Source organism: Fukomys damarensis, unplaced genomic scaffold, assembly GCF_012274545.1.
Source record: "Fukomys damarensis isolate Sample0158 unplaced genomic scaffold, DMR_v1.0_HiC HiC_scaffold_16, whole genome shotgun sequence".
Classification (NCBI taxonomy): Eukaryota; Metazoa; Chordata; class Mammalia; order Rodentia; family Bathyergidae; genus Fukomys; species Fukomys damarensis.
Genome location: NW_022900928.1, coordinates 73241306 through 73265239, shown reverse-complemented (window position 1 = coordinate 73265239; position 23934 = coordinate 73241306). Strand labels below are relative to the sequence as shown.

Sequence of the window (23934 nt, the reverse complement as noted above, 5' to 3'; positions counted from 1 at the left end):
ATGAGTCAGACTAGATCAACCAGGAGTTCTGTTTTCTTATGCAGCCAGACTGGCTGGGGGCAGACAGAACTCTAAACACAATAGATCAGATAAAATGTGTGTCTTGCCTATAAACTGAGGACAAAGATATTCGCTGTACCACGGGTAAGTGTGTATTTGAGGAAGAGTAGGGTATTGGTGATGATAGCCAGTCTGTTTCGTGTGGGTAAGAGGGGAAGAAGCTGTTGTCTTTGATAGTAAACCCCAATGGTTTCCAGGAGTTTCTGGGGCTATAGAAGGGAGAACTTTGCTGGGTGGATGCTGTTGTATATAGTGGTATGGGGAAGTGGGAGGGCTGGAATGGCATCTCCAAGGTGGAGAGAGAGAACATAAAGGAAGGGTAGACACCTAAGAGTGAGAAGATGATTGTTACTGAAAAAAATTCTAGGAGGGAGGCTGAAGTGACATTTGCTGAAATTCTAAGCATTAATAAGAGAGGGGAGCAACTTTGAGGGTCCCACTGGAGTGAGTGGAGTGCTAGGGCAGTGGAGGAGGGGTTGCGAAAATGCAGGTGACAGTGAGGGCCAGGCCCACTGAGACAGAGTTGCAGGACAGAAAGGGAGTTATGTAAGAATTAACACAGTGCATTGAAATAAGAGTCATACGAACCCAGCTCATCTCCAGGTCTCTTGAAGACACTGTTTCATTAAATAGTTGTTGTAGAATTGCATGATCTTTGGTGACTCATTTCTACTTATTTAGGGCTTCAACTGAGGGTTGGGGTTGACTTTGAGGACTCAGCTCCCCTATGCTGGAATTGAGGTGTTTTAGTTAAGACAGTAGAGGGCGCTGCTACCTTATCAGAATTTAACAGGAAGCCACCAGAAGGAGGAAGTAGTCTACAGGAAGGGTCCCAGTGGGTTGTTGCTTCTGCACTTTCTAAATGCACAATTGGTCTTCATTGCACAATAAACACAGAGTGGTGTCCTTATGCATAATCACAGAATTTCCCCTGGATGGACTGAAACAGAACTGAGGGGTAGAAGCCATTAGCCATCGTGCCACTTGGCTTATGCCCAAATAGCATGAGGCCATAACCATTAATGCTTCTCTACTAAAATGGGAAGAAAAAAAGTCTCCCTCATTTTTAATAACTTTATTCCCAAAACTTCAAAAATGAAATTGCCAAGTTAAGAACTTGCCTCGAAAAAAAAATTCTAATTTATTATTAAGAAGGTCCGGGGCTTGGGAATTTTTTTTAATGCAGATTCCTAATTTTCCAAAGTGACACTCTCCTGTGCATTTGAATAGATTATGCTCAGTATTGCTAGCCCTTAGCACAATGGGACTTGGGGGAATTTTTTAATGCAGATTCCTAATTTTCCAAAGTGACACTCTCCTGTGCATTTGAATAGATTATGCTCAGTATTGCTAGCCCTTAGCACAATGGGAACATTATTAAAACGGTTGCATGGGTCTCAGAGGAAGGGCTCTGCTTCTCTCTTCCTTTTTCATTTTGGGGACTTCATATCAGAGACTGTCCGTGTCTCGTCTGTGGCAGAAACTGGTTTTCTGAAGAGGTGATACACAGATGTGTTCAGCTGTGCAGGCCTCGAGAAAACAAGTCAGTCACACAGGAGCCAGAAGTCGTGAGATTGGACCTGAAGGTGTGAAGAGGGAGTGGATCTCCTTTCCAGAGGGCCCATTTAGGGTGCGATTCCCTGTGTCCCTGACCCATGTTCCTATTAGTCTGTGCTTTCCTGAAAGAAGCCGAGTGTCCAAGAGCAACTGGTTCCTTAGGATAATGGCATTAGGAGGGGAATGGAACAGAGCTTTCCCCTGAGGAGCTGGGGTCAGCTCTTGAAAGGGGAGCGGGAAAAGGAAGGAGGACCAGTGCAGGTTCCCAAGTTCTCCTATATCAAAGGTCAGAGACCCATGGCACACGAAGAGACACTCCCAAGGGAGAGCCCCTTCTGGTCTGAAAGAATAGGAGAGAGACTCTTAGAGCCAGGTGGCCTGAAAGGTATCGCTCCCAGAGAAAAGAGCCTTTCCCAGGCGTGCCTGAGTCAGGAGCCTTTGTTCTGTAGCCTCACTCTTTCCTCTCTCTCACCCATTCTACCCCTGCTCTAACTCCTCTCTTGCAGCTCTTCCTCCTGATCCCCTTTCTTGGGAGTCAGCCTGGCCCAGGAAGGGCCAGTGGCAATTTAGTCACAGTCTCCTAGTCTAGACAAGGGTGAAAGGCCTCAAGACCTTGCATTGGTCACTTCCTGGTAGACACTTCATTCTTGGATCTCTGGAGTTACAAGCAGATACACAGCTTCCTGAGGCCAAATTACCCCTCTGCTATAAATGAGAACACTTGCAGTAGTGAAGACCTGGCAGATCTCACAAAGGAGTCTCAGGATAGTCCCTACATCTGGTTCCTGGCATCCGGCTCCCTCCCTGCCCCAAAGGCCAGAGCAGTTTAGCCCCACCTCCATTCTCTCCCTCAGCAGCTGGGATTTACTCATCCAGCTGTATGCTGAGAATTAAATTAGGCTCCTGGATCAGCATTCTTGGAGGACACAGGCCCTTGCTGCAGCTCTCCTGCTAATCCCATGGAGCCAGAACTTCTCCCGGCTGCCAGGCAGGCGAAGCAGAGACGGATGGGAGGGAGGAAGCAGTGGCTTGCAGCTGTGCCCAGCCAGAACTCCCTGACCTCTAGGCCTGCCCTCATATGTCCTTGAACCTTAGTTTCACACTCATCACCTGTTGAACAGAGGAAGCATCCCCACTCTGTTCCCCATTCCCGCTAGAGTTTGGAAAGCTGTATCCAGTTACAGGAGAAATGAAGCCAAAGTTTCTGCCTCTTAATACACAAGGGGAGTGGGTTCCTAACTGGCTAAGCAGATAGGCAAATGGGTCTGCATCTACGGAGAAGGTTGGGATTTTGTCCCCAGAGCTTCCTCTCCTCGTTGTTATCTTTTCGTTTCCACCAAATGAGGGCTCCTTCTGAACTTCAACTCTTGGATCTGAGGCATAGATGGAAGGGTCCAGAATGAGAGTCAGATGTCTAAAAGTGTCCAAATAGAAGAGCTGGTATAAAGGCCAAGTCCAACCCTACAGTCACTGGTGGGAAGGTGCTGATGTGAGCAGAGGGTCTGCTGAATGTGAGACTTGTTTGGGGAAAGAGTGTGAGGTTGCTATGTGGAGCAAGGCTGGGGATTCGAGGGTATGTGCGGAACAGTCAGTACCTTTGTACCTTCAGGGAAGAGAAGTCAAGGTGGTCACTCCATAGCGTGACCCCACATCATCTGGTGATTTCATTGGAACAAGAGGGTGCCATGGGGCAAGTCTCCCCCTTTTGCCTGCATCTTAACTCCCTCTTCACGCTACACAGATCTTCTGCATGGTCTGTGAGAAGGGCTGCATTTGAAATGGTAATGAGTGGACTAGGAGGGCAGAGAAAGGCTGCTGGAGAAGAGAGGGGAGTTCTGACTCACAGTAGGCGCTTTCAGGGGTTAAATGAATGAGTGAGGATTCCAGTGGTCATATTTCAATGACAGGTGCTCAATAAATAATTATTGAATTAATATTGACCCGAGAGACCAGGGTAGAGAGAAAAGAGAACATGAAGATAAAGGTCAGAGAACAGAGCCTTGGACAAAGGATCAGCTGCACAACTCAGGCTCTCAAAGATTGGAGGGTGGGTGGGGTGCCCCAGGGGAAGTAGAGATGAAAAGGGATTGCTCTCTAGGATGGCAGGACTGCAGGAGCCCACCCAGAAAAGGCAGGCAGCTTCCAGGAGAGGCAAAGGACAGGACAGGGTGACAGTGTGAAGACAATGCCCAGGAGGGGCTGGTGCCCTTTGCAGGACTTGCAACCAGGGAGGAATCTCACAGGAACTTGACAGCTGAGCTGAGGGATGGGAGCTGGGAAGGAGTTGGAGTGTGCAGAAAAAGAACCTGGACGTTTCTAGGTAGAAGCCCTGCAGAGTCCCAGTTAAGAAAAGAGACTCTTCCAGGCTGGTGAATAGGAGCAGGGAGTTCTCAAATTTTCAAAGGCGGACCCTACTTACAACTTGTACCTGTGTCTCAAATGTGGATTTTACCCTGACCATGACAAAGGGGCCCAGCTACACTTTCTGAGATGTACAGGGTAGAGGCAGGTGGGCGAGTCTATGACCACTACTCCAGTTTATGGGACTGGCAACAGATTACCCCAGTAGTTTTTTTGTTTTTTTGTTTGTTTGTTTTGTCGAAAGGCAGTGAGACCCTTCAGGGGTCTGTGCTCATAGGCCTCCCTGCAGAATAGTCTCCCAGGGGCAGGCCTGGCCCTGTCCATTGCACTGGAACACCCTTGCCCCCCTCCATGGGATTCCCAAGGCTGTCACACTCCCTCCCAGCTTCTTCCCTGGCACACTCACCTGTGGGCTGTCCTGGTAGGGTGGGGGAGGGACATTCTGCGTGGCCATCATTGTCAGAGCTGGGGCTGGGGAGGCATGTTGCATCATGGGATTGATTCACATCGAGGATCTGCAGGCAGGAGAGAGGGGCCGCACTGTTAATGCCACCGAGCAAGCGCAGGCGAGCCCTGGGACCAACCAGCTCCACATTTTTTCTGCCTCGGTCACCTGGACTGACAGGATACAGCAAGGGCAGGAGGCCCTGCAGGGGAACAAATGAGAGCTCAGGGGAGAGGCCTGTTGGGGAGGGGCTTGCTGTGCTATTTTGACTTGAAAGAAACGATATTCAAATCATATGTAAAACAACCTGTGCCCCTGCAGCGAGGCTTTGTTCGGTATCAGCATGGGCTCCAGCTTGGTCTGTGTGGGGGCCCGGGGCTGGGGAAAGTGGGTAGGCCTGTGGCAGCCTGGTAGAACTGGAGGCTATTTGGATACCCTCCTTCCTGGCCCAGCCTGAGAGAGCCCTGAGCCTCATCCTGACCCCTCATGACAAGGCTTTCCTTGGCACACCATTTCTCAGGTGTCTGGAGAGATCACCAGCACGCAAAGGAGCAGTAAGCCCTCAGGACTCCAACTTCCCCACCCTAGGGTCTCCTAGCGCCAGGATCCTTCCGCCTGTGTACTCATCACACCCCCTAGTGGTGGCAAGGGATGTGGTGGCTTGGCTCTCTGACTGCAGCCCAAGAGGGTCCAGAGGGGCCGGAGAAGGGCTTGTGGGAGGGCAAGGGTCATGGGGATCCTAAGCACCTCCTGGGTTTTTAGGTGGAGGCTACAACTCCAGAAATTCCTTTAACGTGGCTCCAGTATAGAAACACAGGCAGGTGGGGCCTGAAGAGCTGTCAGAGCCAAGTGGTTGGCTCACCCTTTACCGAGGAGACGGAGGCTATTAGTGGAGTGTGTGTGTGTGTGTGTGTGTGTGTGCGCGCGCGCGCATGCCTGGGAGTTCGTGTGTTCCACATCTGCTCCACTGCATTGCATCCCACCCACAATCAGTAATTGAGCCACCCTCATGGGGCCTGGAAGTTTCGTGAACCAGAATGTGGTGTGGTAAGTGGAGACAGTCTGGCAGTACCATCCAAGGAAACAGAATGCCCTGAGAGCTACTGAGCTATAGAGGACACCATGACATGGTTAGAACCAGAAACCATAGCTACTTGCTGATACAGGGAGGTCCATCACGGTGGGAGAGTCCTAAGAACCACTGGGGTGCAGGACCTGTCTCCCGTGGTGAGGTGCTCAAGAGCTAGAAGCCTTTGGGAGTAGGCGCTGCTCGGAACTCCCTCTCCTCCTCTCCCTTAGGGCACTTGGGGCCTCCATCAACCTGATCCTCCCCAGGGACTTTCAAAAGGTCCATATACCCCAACACTGGGGAGGTTGAGGGTGTTTTAGGGCTGCCACTAAATAAGTCAATGTCCAGGTGCAGTCGTGTGTGTGTGTGTGTGTGTGTGTGTGTTGTTCTCTTGTCTTTCAGGGAGGTGAGGAAATAGCCACCCTGGCCTGACCTGAGTCTCCAAAGCCTTCGGCCCACTTCTATCTTAAGTGCCCATGAAAGCAGTGGAAGTTCATGTTTTATCCAGTAGATGTTCATCACATATTAGCTGTGTGCAGGACGGTTGGAGGGACTGAGGCAGGATGGTTGAATGAAACTGGGTCTTCTCTCCAGAGAGTGTGGTTGGGAGAGGGAGGTGATAATCTGGCAGGAAAGAAAGTAAGGTGGGCTTGTTGCAAGGTGTGGTAGCTTTCCTGTGGGGGGGCAGTCCTGTTGGCATTGGCCTGTGCCTCTCACCACACTGGCCTGACCTCGGAGATAGGCTGGCAGGATATCCTGTGACAGAAGCAGGCAGGATCCCACCCATCTCACACAGTGTGGGCACCGAGATTCAGACTCTTCCTCTCACATGGGGCCTCAGTGGAGAACCATAAAGGGAGAGGGGAGTCTCTCCCTGCAGGTAGGGGAATGACCCGTATGAAGGCTTATTTTCATGCAGGGGCTTCCACACTGGAAGAAAAGGATAGAGTTTTGTTTTTTGTTGCTAGTTTGTTTGTTTTTGCAGTGCCAGGGACTGTACCCAGGGTCTCCCTAAGCCTGCGAGGCAAGTGTCCCACCACTGAGCTACCTCTCCACCAGCCCAGACATAGATTTCTTGAGTCATTAGAAGGAACTTGAGGACTTAAGACTTTTGAGATATTAAAATTGATGTGGAATCTCTCCCTTTTGGATCCTGAGAGAATAGAGGGACTAGGGATATTTTGGCAGTGAGTTAGGCATGGCCTTTTGAGCTCTAGTAGATAAAGAACTTTGAATGGAGACTAAGGGTTAGGGGACTCAGTTGCCTTCTTGGGAACACCAATCCTAGAGGCTCATTGGCTAGGAAAAGTGAAGGGCTGCAGTTCTGGAAGCTCCCAGAAGAGGGAGCTTGGGGGCAGAGTTAGGGCTGGAGCTGCATTTAGGAAGGTTTTATTTCCACCTCCCCCCACTTGTAAGGGTAACTGGTTCCCTTAAACCCTGGGTTTGGGTCTTTTGGTAACTTAACTCATTCCTTAAATGAGAATTTCATAATGAAAGCAAAGCAAAGAAAACACGGTGGGGAGGATTGGGACTAAACAGAGTAGTCTTTAATCCACATCCTTTTGTTCACTGTCAAATGAATGGGAGGCAGGGTCAGTTTAGAGGCTGCCCTTTGGCATGGTCAGACTGCCCTGTCAGAGGAAAGCAGGGACTGCAGTGTGGTCTGCTCCCAGAGAACCATCCACGAGGCTGAGACATGTGTTGGCCCCCAGCCTGCTGGGCCATGATGGGGCCAGATCCAGCTCCACCTGACAGAGGAAGTGAAAGCAATTTTCTAGACATAGATGGTCCCTGCCCCTCCCCTCAGGGCCACTACAGGCCACAGGGCCACTGCCCCATTGCCCTCCGAGGGCTTCTCCTGCAGGAGAATAGGAGGCCTTTTCAACTCTGGCTTAGGTTTTTTTTTCTCTTTTCAGTGGGGCATGGAAGCCTCTGGCAACTTGACACTGGAGAGATCAGCTGCACCCATCCTGGAAGCAAGCTGTGTCCTCACATGCTCCACCCACAGGTGAGCCCCCATCCCATCCAGTCCTCCGTTGGGAGCTCGTGCAATATCCTGGAGAGGAATCTGGGGATCTGATGATCCTGTCAGGGACTTGGCTGCAGATGGCTCTGAGGCCTGGGTGTGGGGGTTCCGGCCCTTTGGGGAGACCTGCCCTTCGTGCACTTGCTTTGGGAGCAGAGAAAGAAGGACCAGACTGATCTGAGCTTCTGTCAGGGGTCCTAAGAGGCCGTGGCCATGGCCAGGGGCCCTGTGCTTCTGTCACCAGACACCAGGGCATTCACGGGAGCAAAGCCAAGGCTAGAAATGGAGGGCACAGAAGGTACATTTACTATGAGGAAATCCCCTGTCTAGGACAGGCTTATGTTGGGAGTTGTTGTTTATTATATGACAACTGTGAGAAAGAAAAAAGAAAGTAATGCAATGCCCAACTCCACAATGATATCCAAGAGGATATAATTTGTGTCACTGATATTATCATTAAAAGAAGCTGAAAATGACATTTTAAAGAGCTCAAGAGCCAGGTGAGGTCTTAGGGGCCTGGAGGTGGATGGGGGGCACAAGAGGACAACCCTGTAGGAAACAAGCCACATACAGTCCAGGGGCATCCACACCCCTCTGTCTCCTCAGCTCCACCTCCCCCCATTCTGCTCCATGAGGCCCTCAGACTGGAGTCTAAACGCCAGTGTTGACAAACAGGCTTAGAAAAAAAAATGCCAAGCTCGTTAGAAGGAGCTCATTAGGACTTGTTGACATGAAACCCATTAGACCAATTAACATTCCATTAACAGCCTAGGGCACCAAGGGGTTAATGCTGCTGGGCAGTAATTGGGCCAGGGTGCAGGGGTTGGGGGCTCAGGGCCTTAAGGATGAGAAACAAAGTCTAATTGGCAACTGTCTGGACAGCTGGCCCAACAGCGTTTGTTCTTGGCCCCTGACCCTAGCTGGGACTAAACTATATCTGGAGCTGGGGTAGGAGAGGACAAGAAGGGCCCAGCTTTCTACTGCCTCACTGCCTGCTCCAAACTGGAGACTGGGCTAATGGTTAAGGACCCTCTAGGGCTCAGTCCCGTGTTCTTCATCCAGGGACTCTCTCCTCCTCGTTTCTTGTCCGGTTTCTTTCGTAGACCCTAGGAAGTGAGTCTCCTGTCTCCAGGGACTGGTTTTCTGCAATGTTATCCACTCTTAAAAACAAAAACAAACAAACAAAAAACTCTGGAAAATCTGGAATTCTTGAGTCTTCAGAGCCCAGCGTGTCCCAGTAGTACTGAAGTTCAGGGAGGGGGGAGGGAGGATAGTCCCAGGTCTCCCTTCCTCTTTTCTTTTTTTTTGCTACTGGGGATCAAACTTGGGTCCTTGCCCTTGTGAGGCAGGCACCAGAAACACTGAGCTAAATCCCCAGCCCTCCCTTACTCTTTTCTTCTTGCTCTTTCTCTTTCTGTCTTCTTGGAGCCCTTCTCCTCTACCCTACAACACTGGATTGGGTCTCAGTTCAGCATCTAGGAACTCCAGCTTTCAATCCCCAGGATGTGTTTAGGGTCCCAAAAGCTGGATTCCACAGCCAGTAGAATCTGCAACTTAGCTGGGCCTCCTGCAAGTCACTTTCCTTCCTGGGCTGCAGAACGAAAGGGTTTCCCCAGCATACCCTGGAAGTCTTTGCCCACTGTTACCACTCCACACGTGCTTGTTGAATCGAATGCCAACAGTTAGATGTAGCTTCTTTCCAAGGGCCAACCACCCCCTCTCTACTCCTCCCGTCTTGTCTTGTTTGGAAGTGGGGAGGGGTCTCCCATCCCCTCCGCACAGCTGCCCAGGCTGAGGTTCTGACGTCTAGACAAACTTGCAGGAGGCTGAAATAACACAGTGAACTCGGCAGGAGGGGCGGAAAGCTGCATTAAGTAACCTGGCTGACTTCAACTCCCTCTGGGGCAGTCACCTCAACCCAGGTGAAATCCCCTTTCTTTTCCTTCCCCAGCAAACCTTATGCAGCGCCCTTCCCAGAAGCGACCTGTAGGGGGTGTTGCAGGGCCCCTCTTTAATTGCATTATATAATATAACCTGTTTACTAAATCATGTAATCAGTCGCTTTAGGATTTACAGCTTCAGATGTGTATGGAGAATTGGACTTTGAGTCAAATTTAAAAACAAATAAAAATGAGAGGCAGCTGTTGCTGATAGTGTGATATTCATCTTTTGGAAACAAATTCACCCCAGTGCTATAAATTGTGCCTGGAAAAAAAGTGTTGTTGGTGGGAAGGAGTTGGCTAGGTCTCCTCTGCTGGCAACTCAGAGCGATGAATCTTGAAATAACGGTGTCAACCTGTCACTGATTTCATGTGACTCTGTGGATTTATCTCAATAAATGCAGGCGTATGGGTACACACACACACACACACACACACACACACACACACACACGCACACCACACAGGTCTCTTCAGAGCACCCAGGAAGGGCTGGAATTCACAGGCTGAAAGCTGAATGTCTACAGGAACTTCAAGGTCCCCCTGAAGCTGGGTGCTGAAGTCAATGCTTTGAACTGGGTGTTGGATGAGGCCAATTTGAGGGTTGGAATGGAGAAGGGTGGAGCAGAGAGAGGATACACTGAGGGGCTGGGAAGGCGTCAAATATGTGGAGGAATTTTACCCCCAAGTCAGTTTTTCTGGTGGAAATGTTTTAAAAGGAGGGAGAAGTGAAAGGTCCTTGGGGGTGGGGACTAAGGGAGGGTAAGAAGATAGCCAGGCACCCCAAAAACCTGCTGTACCTCACAGCTCAGCAGACACGATGCCAGTGTTGGTGGGCAGGAGAAAGCGCAATAGCCTGGGACTTCAGGTGGCAGGAATGTAGGGCCCAGAAGATACTGTGTTCTCTCCCTGCCCCCATTTTAGGACTACATCAAAATCGTCCACTGTGGTCAGGTAGGGCTCGAACGGGCCCTGGGAGCCAGAGACTGGACCTGTGTTACGTCTGGGTCATCAAGGAAAGAGCTGGGGAAGGAACTGCACAGGATTTTCACTCAGGTCTCATCCCCATGCTCATACTGTGTGTGTTCTTAGCCTGACCAAGGCTCCCCTTCACAATTACTGGGTCCCAAGACATGCTGCCCAGGATGTCACATCTAGGAGGGCCACTCCCCTGGTGTCCCTCTGGCTCCTGTCTGGAACGGTCAGTGGAAGATAAGTCTCTCCCGACTTCATCAAGAAGTGGAGATGACAACCAAGATGACTGGGTCCTTTGTCCACTCAGCTCTCTAGACCAACTGTCATTTGCTGCCTTTCTGAGACGCCTACTTGGAAGGTGATGCCAGGTCATGCCCCAGTAGGATGACATTGGTCTCCAGGGAACAGCACGGGGACAGAGTGGACGCCAGCCTGAGTTTTGGCTAGAACTCCCTTGAGAGATGTGAAAATCTCCCTTCCTCGCTCCTTCATCAGCTCTGGACTGCCACGTGGAGGGAACGGGGTTTGGAGGGGTAACACGCACTCCTCCCTGCTCCCTAACCCGAGGAGTGACCGGTGGCCCTGCTTCCAAGGGCTTCCACTCCTCCTCTTTCTCCAACCTCAAGGCTGTTTTACTGTTTGCTCTTTATCTGGAATAGCATGTCCCTGTGTGGATGAGCACACGGGTCATTTATGCACACTCATTTATGACCCAGCCTAGAGATGAGCGAGAGCTTGCTCAAAAACCTCCTGTGGTCCCATTTTCAAGGACCTCCTTCCTCCTCTTTGCCTTTTTCCATCCCCAAGGCTGTTTTATTGCATGCACTTTTATCTGGAATAATACGTTCCTATGTAGCTAGCAGAGAGGTCATTTATGCATACTCATTTACGATGCTGCCTAGAGATAAGCCCACGGGTGTGTGGGGTGTGGTGGTGGTCAGCCACCTCAGGCTCCTCTGGGTCTGCAGTTTAGTGTGTGTTTGTGCAGGGGGAGGCTTTGTGGCCATAGGAAGTTGAAGAATCTGACTATGCAGTGTTTGGGGACAGAATTTTAGTTCCGGTTATGAGCAGGGCTGCTGGAAATCACAGACTCCATCTCCATCCTCAGCCCCTCATTCCTGCAAGGGCAGAACTTGTCTTCCTTGAACTCCAGCCTGGCTGGATGTCCCAGAGAGGGACCCTACCATCTTGCCTGGTTGCTGACTGGCTTGCAGTGCTGATTCATGGGAGCCTAGGCACCTCAGCACCTGCAGTTCTAGGGCTATTGCTTTCCTTCTTGACTCCTCCAGCTCAGCTCTTCTGCAGTTTGTCGTAAAAACATGGACTAGTCCTGAGCCTTTTCCCTGGCTTCCTGCTTCTCCACACCAGGAACAGAGAGTGGTAGAGCCCCACTTGCCTCCCTACCTAGCTGTCACACCTTTGTTGGCTTCAAAAAGCTGCTGATATATTTTACAAACTGAAACAGCAATTTAATTCCCCCTGATAGTGGCAATTGTCCATTAGATCTTCCTACCGAGGAGCTTAACAATAATTCCTTTTATCCAACCGCTTGCTTCTTCTTGATCTGAGAATCAATCCCATAAATAGCAGGCAAGAGTTTTCACATTATTCTCCCCCTCCAGCTTTTAGCATTTTGATGAAGATTCTCATCTCTTCCTTAAGCACTTTATAACTTGGCAATTTTTCCCCCTTTGGTTCCTTTAAACAAAATAAAACAAACAGGAAAAATAAAAGCTTCTTGGCTGTAAGGGGAAGCAAATCCTTCTTGCAGAGAGGTGATCTGCACTGTTCCCTGCCAGGGACCAGGTGGTAGCGGGGACCTTTGATGGGCTCAATCTGCTGAAAATTGGGCCCTGCTCTGTCCCAAAAGGGCGTCATTAATGTCTTAAACTTATGCTCACCCACAGTTGGGTTCTGCTTTTGCAAAAAGTTCAACTTACAGTATTTTTCCCTTGCAAGAGGCTCCCAGAACCAGAGACTGGGGGGGGGGTCCCCAGCTGCTATTTGCCTTTGGGATCGGCTGCTCCAGTTTCTTCTTGTCCTCAGCCCCCTTCCTAGCTTTCCAAGCAACACGATTGGGAGAGGTGGGAGGCACAGGCAGAGGAGAGAGCTTGGGTCTTTGATTCGATTATTTGTCTGTTCTTTTAAACATCCAGACAGCTCCAGTGATCAGGGACAGAGGAGGGCCTGCCAGCTTTTCCATAGGGTGGCAGTCAGGGTGGATTCTGGGGCTCCTGGGAGCCCCAGTCCGATCCCCTGAGAGACTGTCATGTGCTCCCTTGTCTGCACATACACAGAGAGAAACAAATCTAAAAATGAACCCAGGGACTGAAGTCCCCCTCGACAAGCCTGATTCCCAGGTTTATTATTATTTGTCGAGAGCTGACAGCAGCCACTACTCTGGACCGAGCTGAGAAAACAACACAGATCCGGCCCCTGAGGCTTGAAACTCAACAGAGACAGACAAACAGCTCCGACACTGGGGATCCTGGAGGAGAGGAGCCAGGCAGCGCCGGCCCTGCCGCCCTGCCTGCCTCCCTCCCCTGCATGGGTTTCTCTTCCCTGCACTGGCAAAGGGTGCTCCCAGGGAGCAGGGGAGAGGAGGGAAAACAGACTTGGGGGCCAGGAAGGTGGAAGTGGAGAGGAGCTAGGTAGCGGTGGTTCACAGAAGCAAGGGACCCTGAAGCCCAGCCAGAGCCCTCTCTTCTCTGCGAAGGATGGAACCATATTCTCTGGCTGGAAAATACCCTATCCCAATGTTTTAAACCGGGCTCCAGGGAAGAATCAGCCAACCAAGAGTCAGCGTTATGGAAGCAAGAGGTCTCTGGATTGGGTCACTTTGTCACCGAAAATCTGCTTGTCCTCAGGCAACGGGTGACCTTCTCTGGGGTTTTTGTGGTGGTGTTGCTTATAAGAAAAAGGAGAGGCTGGGGTGGAGCCACCCACATGATCAGCTGGAGGAGGAAAGGCATTCTGACCTCGGCCTCCCCACTGCTGGGATAAGGGCAAATGCAGAGGCTCTGTGCTCCTGATCTGCTGAAAGTCGTCTCCCAGGCAAAGCAGGATGACAGCCTTGGTGGGAGAGGGAGTGATATGGGGTAGCAAGTCCCCCCCCAGGACCCCAGACTCACTCCAGCTGGGCAGACACTCCCTCTCTGACCTCCAACCTTTGCTGTCCTTGTTCTTGTCCATGAGTGTGGTGAGGCATATTTCATGACCATGCTCTTTCCCTCGTCAAAAGTGTGCTCCAAACCCTGCTGTTCCCTGAAGCCTTCCTTCACTTTCCTCCCCACCCAGCCTTATAGCAAGGTGCAGCTACCATTCCATTATGTTGGTCCTGTGCTGGTCCAAATTTATCTAAAAATCTTACTGCATTTTTTCTTATTATTTTATAAGAAGTGAGTGAGTGAGAGATGGAAAAATGAAAGTGCTGATAGCAGCAATAAAAAGTAAGGGTTTTGGAAACATACCCTGACCAAGACAAAGATGGAAATGTTGAGCACGCTGAAAGTGGCGAATCTCGAGTCTCTCACAGACACACTGGACTGTGTGTTCAATTAGGAAAGGAAAGAACAAATTTGAAAAATGGACACGAAATGATGGAAATGTCTGGTTGGAGATTGCATCTCAAAGGCGATGTGTACTTGGGAACCCAACCCAATCATGTGTTTTCGCTGTGTGGGAGAAGAACTCTGTGCACACGCGCTGCCAGAGTGGACTCAGCTGCCTCTCCCTGACCTGCACTCAGCTCTTTGGGGCCAGGGCTCTGCCTCACACTGACCACGAACTGCTAGTGTCTCCTTGTTGGCCTGGACCGAGGTGACCTATGGGTGCTCAGAGGGTGGGGGTAGGAGAAAGCATGCAGTCAGCCTGCTCTCTGTGGCTGTCTCCACATGGCTTTATTCCCCACCCCACCCCTGACTGTCCGGCAAACACCCACAGCTGCAAAGAAGTCCCTGTCCTAGAATAAAATCCTCTATGACTCACAGGAGAAGAGGCACCTGGCTGTCTCTTCAGAAAGCCTGTCCAGTTGAGCAATAGTCATTTGTTCAAGGCAGGGTATTTCCATTCTTTGGCAGTGTCCCCTTCTAGTCATATCTTCCTAAGATCTAGCTTTCTCTTTTTGCAGAAGCCCCTTCCTCAACACCTTTCTTTCAGAACCTTCTCCTTCCTCTCACAGCCCAGAGAGATCCAGGCAGCAGGCTGCATGGGCAGCCAAAGAGGACATCTTTGCAGGTAAGCAAAAGGGTTATTACTCAGAGCCTCCAGAGCAGGCAGCAATTAGACAGAAGAACAGGGCTCCGGGGCTGTGTTCCACCTCCACTGGCTCCTGGCTGTCTCTCACTCCTTCTACCTCCAGCCTTGGGACTGGGTCTATAGTTATCTTACCCCTATTAGGAAAAGCTTGAATCACATGCTGGCCCTTTCCGCTATACTCAGACACAAAGGAGAAGTGTTTCACATCAGTGACAGAATATTTGAGGACTAGCAACTTGTCTAAAAAGTGTAACTGCCATGGAACCTTAACCCCGACTTTTTCAATGACAGTTTATCTCCCTTTATTATGGGTGGAAAAGAAAGTGCCTTGCCTTCATCACAGTCTTTGAGAACTTGAAGCTCAAGGTTGTGCCCCTGCTTCCCCTCTTCTTTCTCCTATAAGATGGACCTGACATCACACCAGGGAAAGGACCAGGCGTAGATGACAGAGAAGACAGTTTTGCACAGTGGTCCTCAAGGACCAATTAGGATGCTCTGACTTAGAACAGCCACTCATCTCCCGGGATCTGAGCGCTTGTTACTTTGGATCTTCCAGGGTCAGGCTGCCCAGGGAAAAGGAACATAGAATCTTGAATCCTAGACCTGCAGGTTCTGACTAGAGTGGGTTGATCCAGGTAGGTAGGTGGGTTTCGTGGCAGATGTCTCCAGGATGAGCTCCTCATCCGAGATGACTCCCCCAAGGCCCAAATTTGCCAAGGGTGGGGCAGATCCCTGTGCTCTTCAGGCTGCTGTATGGTTTCTTCTCTTTTGAGGACTTGGCTGTCTCTGCTTTGGGCCAATAGGAAGAGCAGTTTGCTGTCTCTTTGTCCTGGAGTTCATGAATGGGAGAAAAGGATCTCACTTAATGGGCCACATGCATGGTCAAGATTATTCCTTTTTTTTTTTTTTTTTTTGGTACCGGGGATTGAACTCGGGTCCTTGTGCTTGCAAGGCAGGCAGCAGAACCACTGTGCTAAATCCCAGCCCAAGATTATTCCTAACAGAAGCTGTGTGTGTGGTGAGCTGAGAAGTGTGGGGATAGGGGTGGTGGGCAGAGGGAGAGGAAGAGGTGAGGGGGACCACTTCAGAATGACTGGGAAGGTTGAGGAGAGTGGTTCCCAAGGGGCCAGACAGGATGCTGGAGAGATGGAGGGTGCATGGGCCAGGCCACGGTGGGAGGCTGCTGCTGTCGCTGCCCTGATCTCTCTACTCAGAAACTGACTGCTGCTTCCCTACACAGGAGTGGTAGGAACACAAGGCTCCAAAGATGATTGCCAAAAGGACAGCGGTGCTGGAAGGATCCTGAGTGGGAACTGGGTCTGACTGCTTCCCTGGACAACAGAGGAAACTTGCCCTACTTCATGCAGTGAGTTGGCGATGGTCCTCACTAGAACCCGGTCTCCAAGTAGCAGGCTTAGTCAGTAATCACTTACTGTGTACCGCATACTGCTCTGGGCAGTGGATGTGACAGAAGGAAAGAAGCAGAGACTAGTGGAGAAGGAGTGAGAACACAGCAGCATAAAATTTTCCTGGAGCTGAAGCCTGACCATATTTAAGAGGATCCCAAGGGCCACAAGAAGTGAAAAGAAAGAAAACGAAACAAACCTCAAGCTCTATCATGTAATGGTGAACTTTCAGAATTTTCAAGAAAAAATAAAAGGAAACCAAAAGTTCCCATGATGCTCATTGCAAGATGGGAAATAAGAAGTCAGTGGGTCCAACTGTAGGGGCTGAGGTGAGAGGATCACAAGTTTGAGAGGTCTAGCAAAATATCTCAAAATAAAATTTTTAAAAGGCTAGGGAATATAGCTCTGTGGTAGAACACTTACCTAACAGGTGTGAGGCCTGGAACCTAATCCTAGTACCATAGAAAAAAAAAAAAAAAGAAGGAGGAGGAGGAAGAGAAGGAGAGGAAGAAGAAAGAGGAGGAGAAAAGGAGAAGAAAGAACAAGGTAGAGCAGCATCATCAATAGTCAAGTCCTTGGAGAGATGGCTGGGGGTGAAGCTAAGTGGTAGAACCCTTGCCTAGGATGCAAGAGGTCCTGGGTTCAATTCCCAGCACTGCAAAAACAAAACAAAACAAAACACAAAAAGGGAGGGGATTGGCGCAGAGATGAGAGGTTATTGCACCGTGGCAGTCAGGAGATTCAACTGTGGCAGCCAGGATCGTAATGACAGGATTCATTTCATTCTTCACAGTCAAATCACACTGTGTGGTTATGTGTTTGAACGATATTTCCATACCCATACTGGGTTAAATGCTTTTTAACATATTTCTGTATATTTTGATCTGTAGTTCAAAATGTGGAAGTACAGTTATATAAGAGAATATGAGTCTTACAAATCTTAACAACATAAAAATAGTAGATTAAAATAAGTATAATACTATAGAATAGTATATACTATATATTATATAGTGGAACACAGTATACTATATATCATTATATGTATTCTTTAAATATATAGTATATAGTATAGTATTTTGTGTTATATTTACTGTATGTGACTTAGTATATATTTTTTACATTAAGACTTAAAAGATTTATATTTATATTAATTGTAGTGTATGTATTGCATAATAACATGGCATATGTAATATATATCATGTACTAAAATAAACTTAAATATAATTGGATAAAAAGCTGTCAAACTTGTGCAAACTGGAAGGCAGAGAATGGGTGGTAATTCACCTTTTATAGCAGGGAGCTGATGGTTAGATAAGTTAAGAAAGAGCAACTTAAGTGTATTATTTAGCAAACAAAATCAGAAGTTGTTCATTGTGGTTAAAAAGGTGGAGGAAAGAAGGAAGAACTCTTATTTTGTATCTTTTATACTATTTGCCTTCTACTCATACATACTTTAATACTAATTTTACAAAAATTTAAACACCCATGTGAATAAAAAGAGATACAACAATTGGGAATAACAGTGATAGATCTACTTATTTTGACCTGGGAAGCAGCCCAACATATAATCTAGGCTTAAAAAGCAAGTTTTGCACAAAGAAATGATAAATATTTAAGGAGAAGCAAGTGCTAATTACCCTAATTTAATCATTACACATTGTATACATGCGTAGATTTCTCACATTCTACCTCATAAGTATGTGCAATTATTATGTGTCAATTTTTTAAAAAATGCAACTTGTCAGGACAGTATTTAATTTCATTACCCCCCCTTTCTCCCTTCTTACTTTCCTTTGCTAACCCAGGGATTTGTGCATGCTAGCCCCGTGCTGTACACTGAGCCACATCACTTTCAAAACATAACATTTTACTGTGAAAAAATAGCCCCCCCAAATGAAGGCATAGACCCTGCCTTCAAGGAGTTCCCTGACCACAGCCCCTACTGTATTCTCTGCCCCAGGCCATATGTTCTGCTTCGGGAAGTTTCTCTCCTTCCAGATCTTTGTAAGACAGGTACCTCTTTTTTGCAATCGGTCAGGGCAATCTTGTGCATACTGTATTTCAAGCAGCAGCTGTGGGCTCTTGACTGTGTCAGTCTGAAGACCGGCATGGGAGAAGCTGCCCACAAGACAGACAGCTTTTTCTCCACCAGTATTTGCTGGAGGGGAAGTGAGGCTCTGAGGCTGTGGGTGTCAGGAAGAAAGGCTCCTCAGAGAGCTCCTGCTTCACCGCCCTCATTCACTGATAAGAAATACTCATAGGGCCTTGGCTGGTGGGTTGTGAAAAAATATTACCCCACTGAAGTAGCGTCCAGAAAAGAGAGTTGCGAGCTGGAGAGAATCCAGTCAGGTAGAGACCTAATAAGAAGTAGAAGACTAGACTAAAAGCCTGGTTTGAAGTCTGCAGAGAATCCAGTTCGGAGGTGTATTCAGGAGCTGCTTAGGATGCAGATGGCTCGACTCTAAGGTGAAACCTAGAGAGGCCAGACCACATCACCCTTCCTGAATGTCCCTTGTACCCAGAAAGGAGCAGCTTATATGTTGAGGAGGAGAAAGCACCTGGGGGCTGCTGGGGAGATCCCAGGGCAGGAGCCACCCTTATTGAGCATTTCCCATGCGCTAGATGTTGTGTGATGTCACTGTCACAGAAGCCCTAGGAGGGACTATGATTATCCCGATTACATGATGACACTGATGGGAAAAGGCTCCAGCTCTTTGACTTGCCCAAGTCCCACAGCCAGCAAATAGCAGAACTACAATCTAAGCTTAGTTGGTCTGCATTCAAAACCCAAGTTCCATAGGTATCAAAGGCCTCCAATAAACATGGGATAACTCATAAGAAGAGAAGTGACTTTCCCACTTGGCAAATCAATGAATGTTCTTCCTTTTCTGAGCTCTGAGTAAGGAATCATCCCCTTTACACAATCTATGGGTGTCCAAGTGCCTTGACTGGCTCTTTTTTATAATCTTTATTAAATTTATTGATACATATTAAGTATACAATACAGTTACATTCGTCTTTGGGATCTTGTACCTTTACATGACTTATCAGGTTCTTGTTTTTCCCCATTCACCAGCCCTCCCCTCAGCCCCTCCACCCTTCCCTGTTTACAAAGCCATTGTTTCCACATTTTTCCTTTCACATATTTTTTTCTTTTCATTTTTACCTTTCCCCTACCCCTCCTAATTCCTTACTCTTTTAGACATTTCTTCCTATTACACAATATCAATTATACATTTTAATCCTATTTACACTTTTACTTTTTCACACCAGAGAAACTATTTGGTATTTACATATGTGTAACTTATTAATTTCACTTAAGAGTATGGCGTCAATGTGCATCTATTAGCTATAAATCTCTCTAGTTTCTTGTTCCTTATGGCTGAGTAGTACTCCATTTTATTAAAACAAAACAAAACACATCTTTATCCAGTCTCCACTTGATGGGCAATTGGGCTGTTTCCAAGTTTTAGCTTTTACAAACTGTGCTGCTATAAACATGGATAAGCATATATCATTGTGGCATGATTGTTTTAATTCTTTTGGGAAGATTCCCAGCAGGGGAATAGCTGGGTCAAATGGGACTTCGAATCCTAGTTGTTTGTGAGGTATCTCCATATTGATTTCCACAGTGGTTGCAGTCTGCACTGCCAACAATGAAGAGGGGTTCCTATCTCCCTACAACCCAAACCAGCATTTGTTATTGCTTGATTTCTTGATAGCAGCCATTCTTACTGGGATGAGATGGAATCTCAGTTTTGTTTTCATCTACATCTCTCAAATGACCAGTGATGCTGAACATATTTTTCATATGATTATTTGCTGCTTTTACTTCTTTTTCAGAGAAATGTCTGTTTATTTCAGATGCCTATTTTTGAATTGGGTCTTTATATTGGGTGGTCTAATTTTTTTTTTTTAGTTCTTTATATATTCTAGATAGTAGACCTTTGTCTGCAGAACAGCTGGTAAAAATATTTTCCCATATTGTGGGTTGTCTCTTAGCCCTGTGAGTTCTCTGGCAGTGCAGAAGCTTTTTAAAAAGATGAGATCCCAATTGTTGATTCTTAGTGCTAGTTCCTGTGCTGCTGAGGATTTGTTCATAAAGTCTTTTCCTATGCTGCTATCTTCAGGAGTTCTACATAACTTATCTTCCAGCGAGTTTAGTATTTCTGTTTTAATATTATATCTTTAATCCACTTTAGTGCATGGTGAAAGATACCGGTCTAGTTTTTTTGTTTGTTTGGTTTTTTTGTACCAGGGGTCGATCTTGGGTCCTTGTACTTGCGAGGCAGTCAGCAGAACCACTGAGCTAAATCCCTGGCCCTACGGGTCTAGTTTTAATCTTTGAAAGGTTGAAATCCAGTTTTTCTAACACCATTTATTAAAGAGGCTATCTTTCCTCCAGAGAGGTTGTTAGGTTCCTTTGTCAAAGAGGAGGTAGTTGAGTACGTCAGGAGATATTTCTACATCTTCTAATCTATTCCAGTGATCCTTGGGTCTGTTTCTTTGCCAGTTCGGTGCTGTTTTTATCACAGTGGCTTTATAGTATTTTCAAATTGGGGATTGTGATACCCCCTGCCATGTCTCTGTTGCCTAGGATGGCTTTTGCTGTTCTAGGTCTCTTCTGATTCCAAATGAATTTTTGGATTGTTTTCTCTAGTTCTATGAAATATACCATTGGGATTTCAATAGGTATTGCATAGAATCTGTATAGCAGTTTTGGAAGTATGGCCATTTTCACTATATTGATTCTTCTTACCCAGGAACAAGGGATGTTTTTCCATTTTCTTATAGCCTCTTCAATCTCTTTTTTAAGAGTGCTGTAGTTTTCAGTGTAGAGGTCTTTTGTCTTCTTTGTTAGATTGATTCCTAGATATTTCATTTTTTTGGGTGCTATTGTGAAAGGGATTGTTTCCCTAATTTGACTCTCAGTGAGACCGTTATTTGTGTACAACAAGGTTATTGATTTCTGAGTATTTACCTTGTATAAACTACTCTACTGAATCTGTCAATCAAGTCTAAAAGTCTTTTGGCAGAGTTCTTTCAGTCTTTTATGTAGAGTATCATATCATCAGCAAATAATGACCGTTTCACTTCTTCCTTTCCTATCTTTATTGCTATCATTTCTTTCTCTTGTCTAATTGCTGTGGCTAATGTTTTTAAAACTATATTGAACGGGAGTGGTGATAGTGGACATCCTTGTCTCATTCCTGATTTTTGTGTGAAGGATTTTAGTTTTTGACCATTTAGTATGATGTTGGCTGTCGGCTTTTTCATACATAGCCTTTATCAGGTTGAGACAGAGACCATCTATTCCAATTTTCTGTAGGAATTTCTTTTTAAATTATGAATGGGTGTTGAATTTTGTAAAATGCTTTTTCTGCATCTATTGAGAGGATCATACAGTTTTTGTCCTTGATTCTGTTAATATAGTGTATTACATTTATTGATTTACATACGTTGAACAGTCCTTGAGGACAGGGTGGGATGGTGGCAGGGAGGCTGCTCCGTTAGTGGGCGGGGCCTGGTAGGGGAGGGGTCGCACTGATGGCTTCAGGCAGCCCCAATCCTCAGCGGGGGTCCTCTGGTGGCAGGTTGACTGGCTTTTGATTGGGATCCATCTCTGCTCAATGGGACAAGAATTCCTATCTAGGAGAACATCAGCAAGTTGGGGTTTTTTGATACAGTTCTGAGCACTGACGCTGCTTCCTCAGAGTAGAGATTGACCATACCAGGGCTCAGTGGGTGGATCAGGATCCTGCCTGAGCACAGGGAGGAGAGAAGCTACAGACCCGAAGGCTCAGTGTCCATGTTCTCAGCCTGATCTCTGTCCTCAAAGGCATATGAATTTCCCTGGCTGTCCCTCTGATCTGAGTTGTCCCCACCTCCTGCAGTACCTCCTTGGGAACTTCTCCCTCCACTGAGCCTCTGGCTTCAGGGGTAAGCAGCAGGCAGGCCCAGGAGAGTGTGTGTAAGTTAAGGTTTGTCATTACATGTGGAGATCATTAACAGGACTTATTTTTAAATTGTAATTGCAAAATGTAAATGCTCCGCAAACTAATGTGTAATTGCTACCCCTCCCCACGCCAGCCCTTCCCCTCTGGTGCCAGCTTTGCAAGGAGAGAATTAGAAAATAAAAAGGGGGTGGATTATGTAAGCAAAATGATTTTTAAAAAAAGAGAGCAAGAGAGCTAAGAATTTAAGTGAGACAGCTGGCAGCTTCTCTGATTGCCACACTTCCAGCATTAGCTGCAAAAATTTTCCTTGCCAGTTGCACCCATTCAAGCAATAGTTCAACTGTATTTAGGCCTCATGACAGACCATAGTGTCATTCATTTGGAAAGATAGTTCAGTGGTCAGTGTGCGCGTGCACGTGTGTGTGTGTGTGTGTGTGTGTGTGTGTGTGTGTGTGCGCGCGCGCATGAGCATGCGGGGGAATGCAGAAGGTGGAGGTCAAGGGTGATATGTGACTTTGCTCTGTCTCATCTGTAGAGCCTTTCATTCTCCAGAAAGACACAGTTCATGCCAAGAGTCAGCAGCCAGACGACCCCTTTCCCCATTTTCTGACATGTACGTGGTCGTAGTGGGCAAGTCCTCTCCCAGGTACAAGCTGGCTTGTTTGGACCAGCAACCACGGCCTCAGCCTAGAGACAGTGGGGCTCTACCAAGGAAGACCTTCAGTTTCAGTCCCACAGAAAGTCAGTGGACTCAGGCATTACACACTTGTACTGGTTCACTAGGCGTATAACCCTTGTCTGTCTGTCTGTCTGTCTCTCTTTTTTACATACTTGTCATCTTCCTCAAGTTCTGCACGGTAAACTTTATGCCAGACCACTGTACACACAGGACCTAATGTTTCCCAAGTGGGACTGTCCAGATGACACTTAGTGCAGTCTTGACTCTCTGAAGATAGCCTTCCCTCAGGAGCCACAGAGTGCTCCAGCACACTGACCATCCCTTCATACACCTATGGCACGGAGTTGCCCAGACAGGAAGCAGGACAGTCCCTGCTGCCAATTCTGTCACTCTGGGGTGTGGGGTCTGCTATGAACATCTGTGGCTTTACTAGCCACCTGCTTGGTGAGCTGGCCAGGACCACACCATTCACCTTTATGGCTAGCTCTTTCTCTCTTCCTCTCCCTCTCTGCAGAGAAACCAGCTTTTGTGCGGAACGTGGCCATGATTACCATCCCCAAAAGGGAAACTCATAAACTGTAAGGTCATGGTGGCCCTAGGATATCAGGGAAATTTACCAAATCTTGGGCAGGGGCCTTTGGAGTTGGGGCCCAATCTCACCATAACAGATGCAGCCCTTACATATGGCATACTAGGAAGCAAAAAAGGGTGGTTCTGGATAATTGGCTCTCCAAATCCTGCCTTTTGCTGGTACTTAAGTTTGTGAGATCATGAAGTTATTTTAGAGGATTTATATCCCTGTCTGATAAGATTGAATGAGATTCTCTATTCAAAATACTTAATATATTCTAAAGAACTATTCTCCAAGTTCATCAGATACACCTGGGATGCATGTTCCTCATAAACCCTCAGGGTATAGATTCATTGGGTTTTCACACCAACTGACAATCAGAGTCTGGCTCTGGGGCCCAGGAACCGCATTCACTACCAGCACCCCCAGATAATTCTCAGGTGACAATACTTGCTCCAGAGAGTTGTATAAGTGCAATGACTATCACGTATGTAAGTATGACTCTATCCATCCCTACCGGCAGTTTATTGCTCGCGGAACATGTAGAAGAACAGAAGTACAGGGACAAGGCCTGGCCTTAGCCCTGACAGAGCTAAGCAGGTAACATGAAAAAAAAAAAAAAAAAAAAAAA

At 47.5% G+C, this 23934-nt stretch overlaps 1 protein-coding gene across 3 annotated transcripts in view; it reads right to left on the bottom strand.

Moving 5' to 3' along the window:
• The window catches only part of Pknox2 (PBX/knotted 1 homeobox 2), a 196603-nt gene that overhangs the window by 74637 nt on the left and 98032 nt on the right, over positions 1–23934 (bottom strand). For all 3 annotated transcript variants that reach the window (XM_010628693.3, XM_010628692.3, XM_010628691.3), the window contains one exon: positions 4385–4493. In XM_010628693.3, the coding sequence (XP_010626995.1) occupies positions 4385–4471 (87 nt within the window). In that variant the 5' untranslated portion in view covers positions 4472–4493. The remainder of the gene's footprint in view (positions 1–4384; positions 4494–23934) is intronic.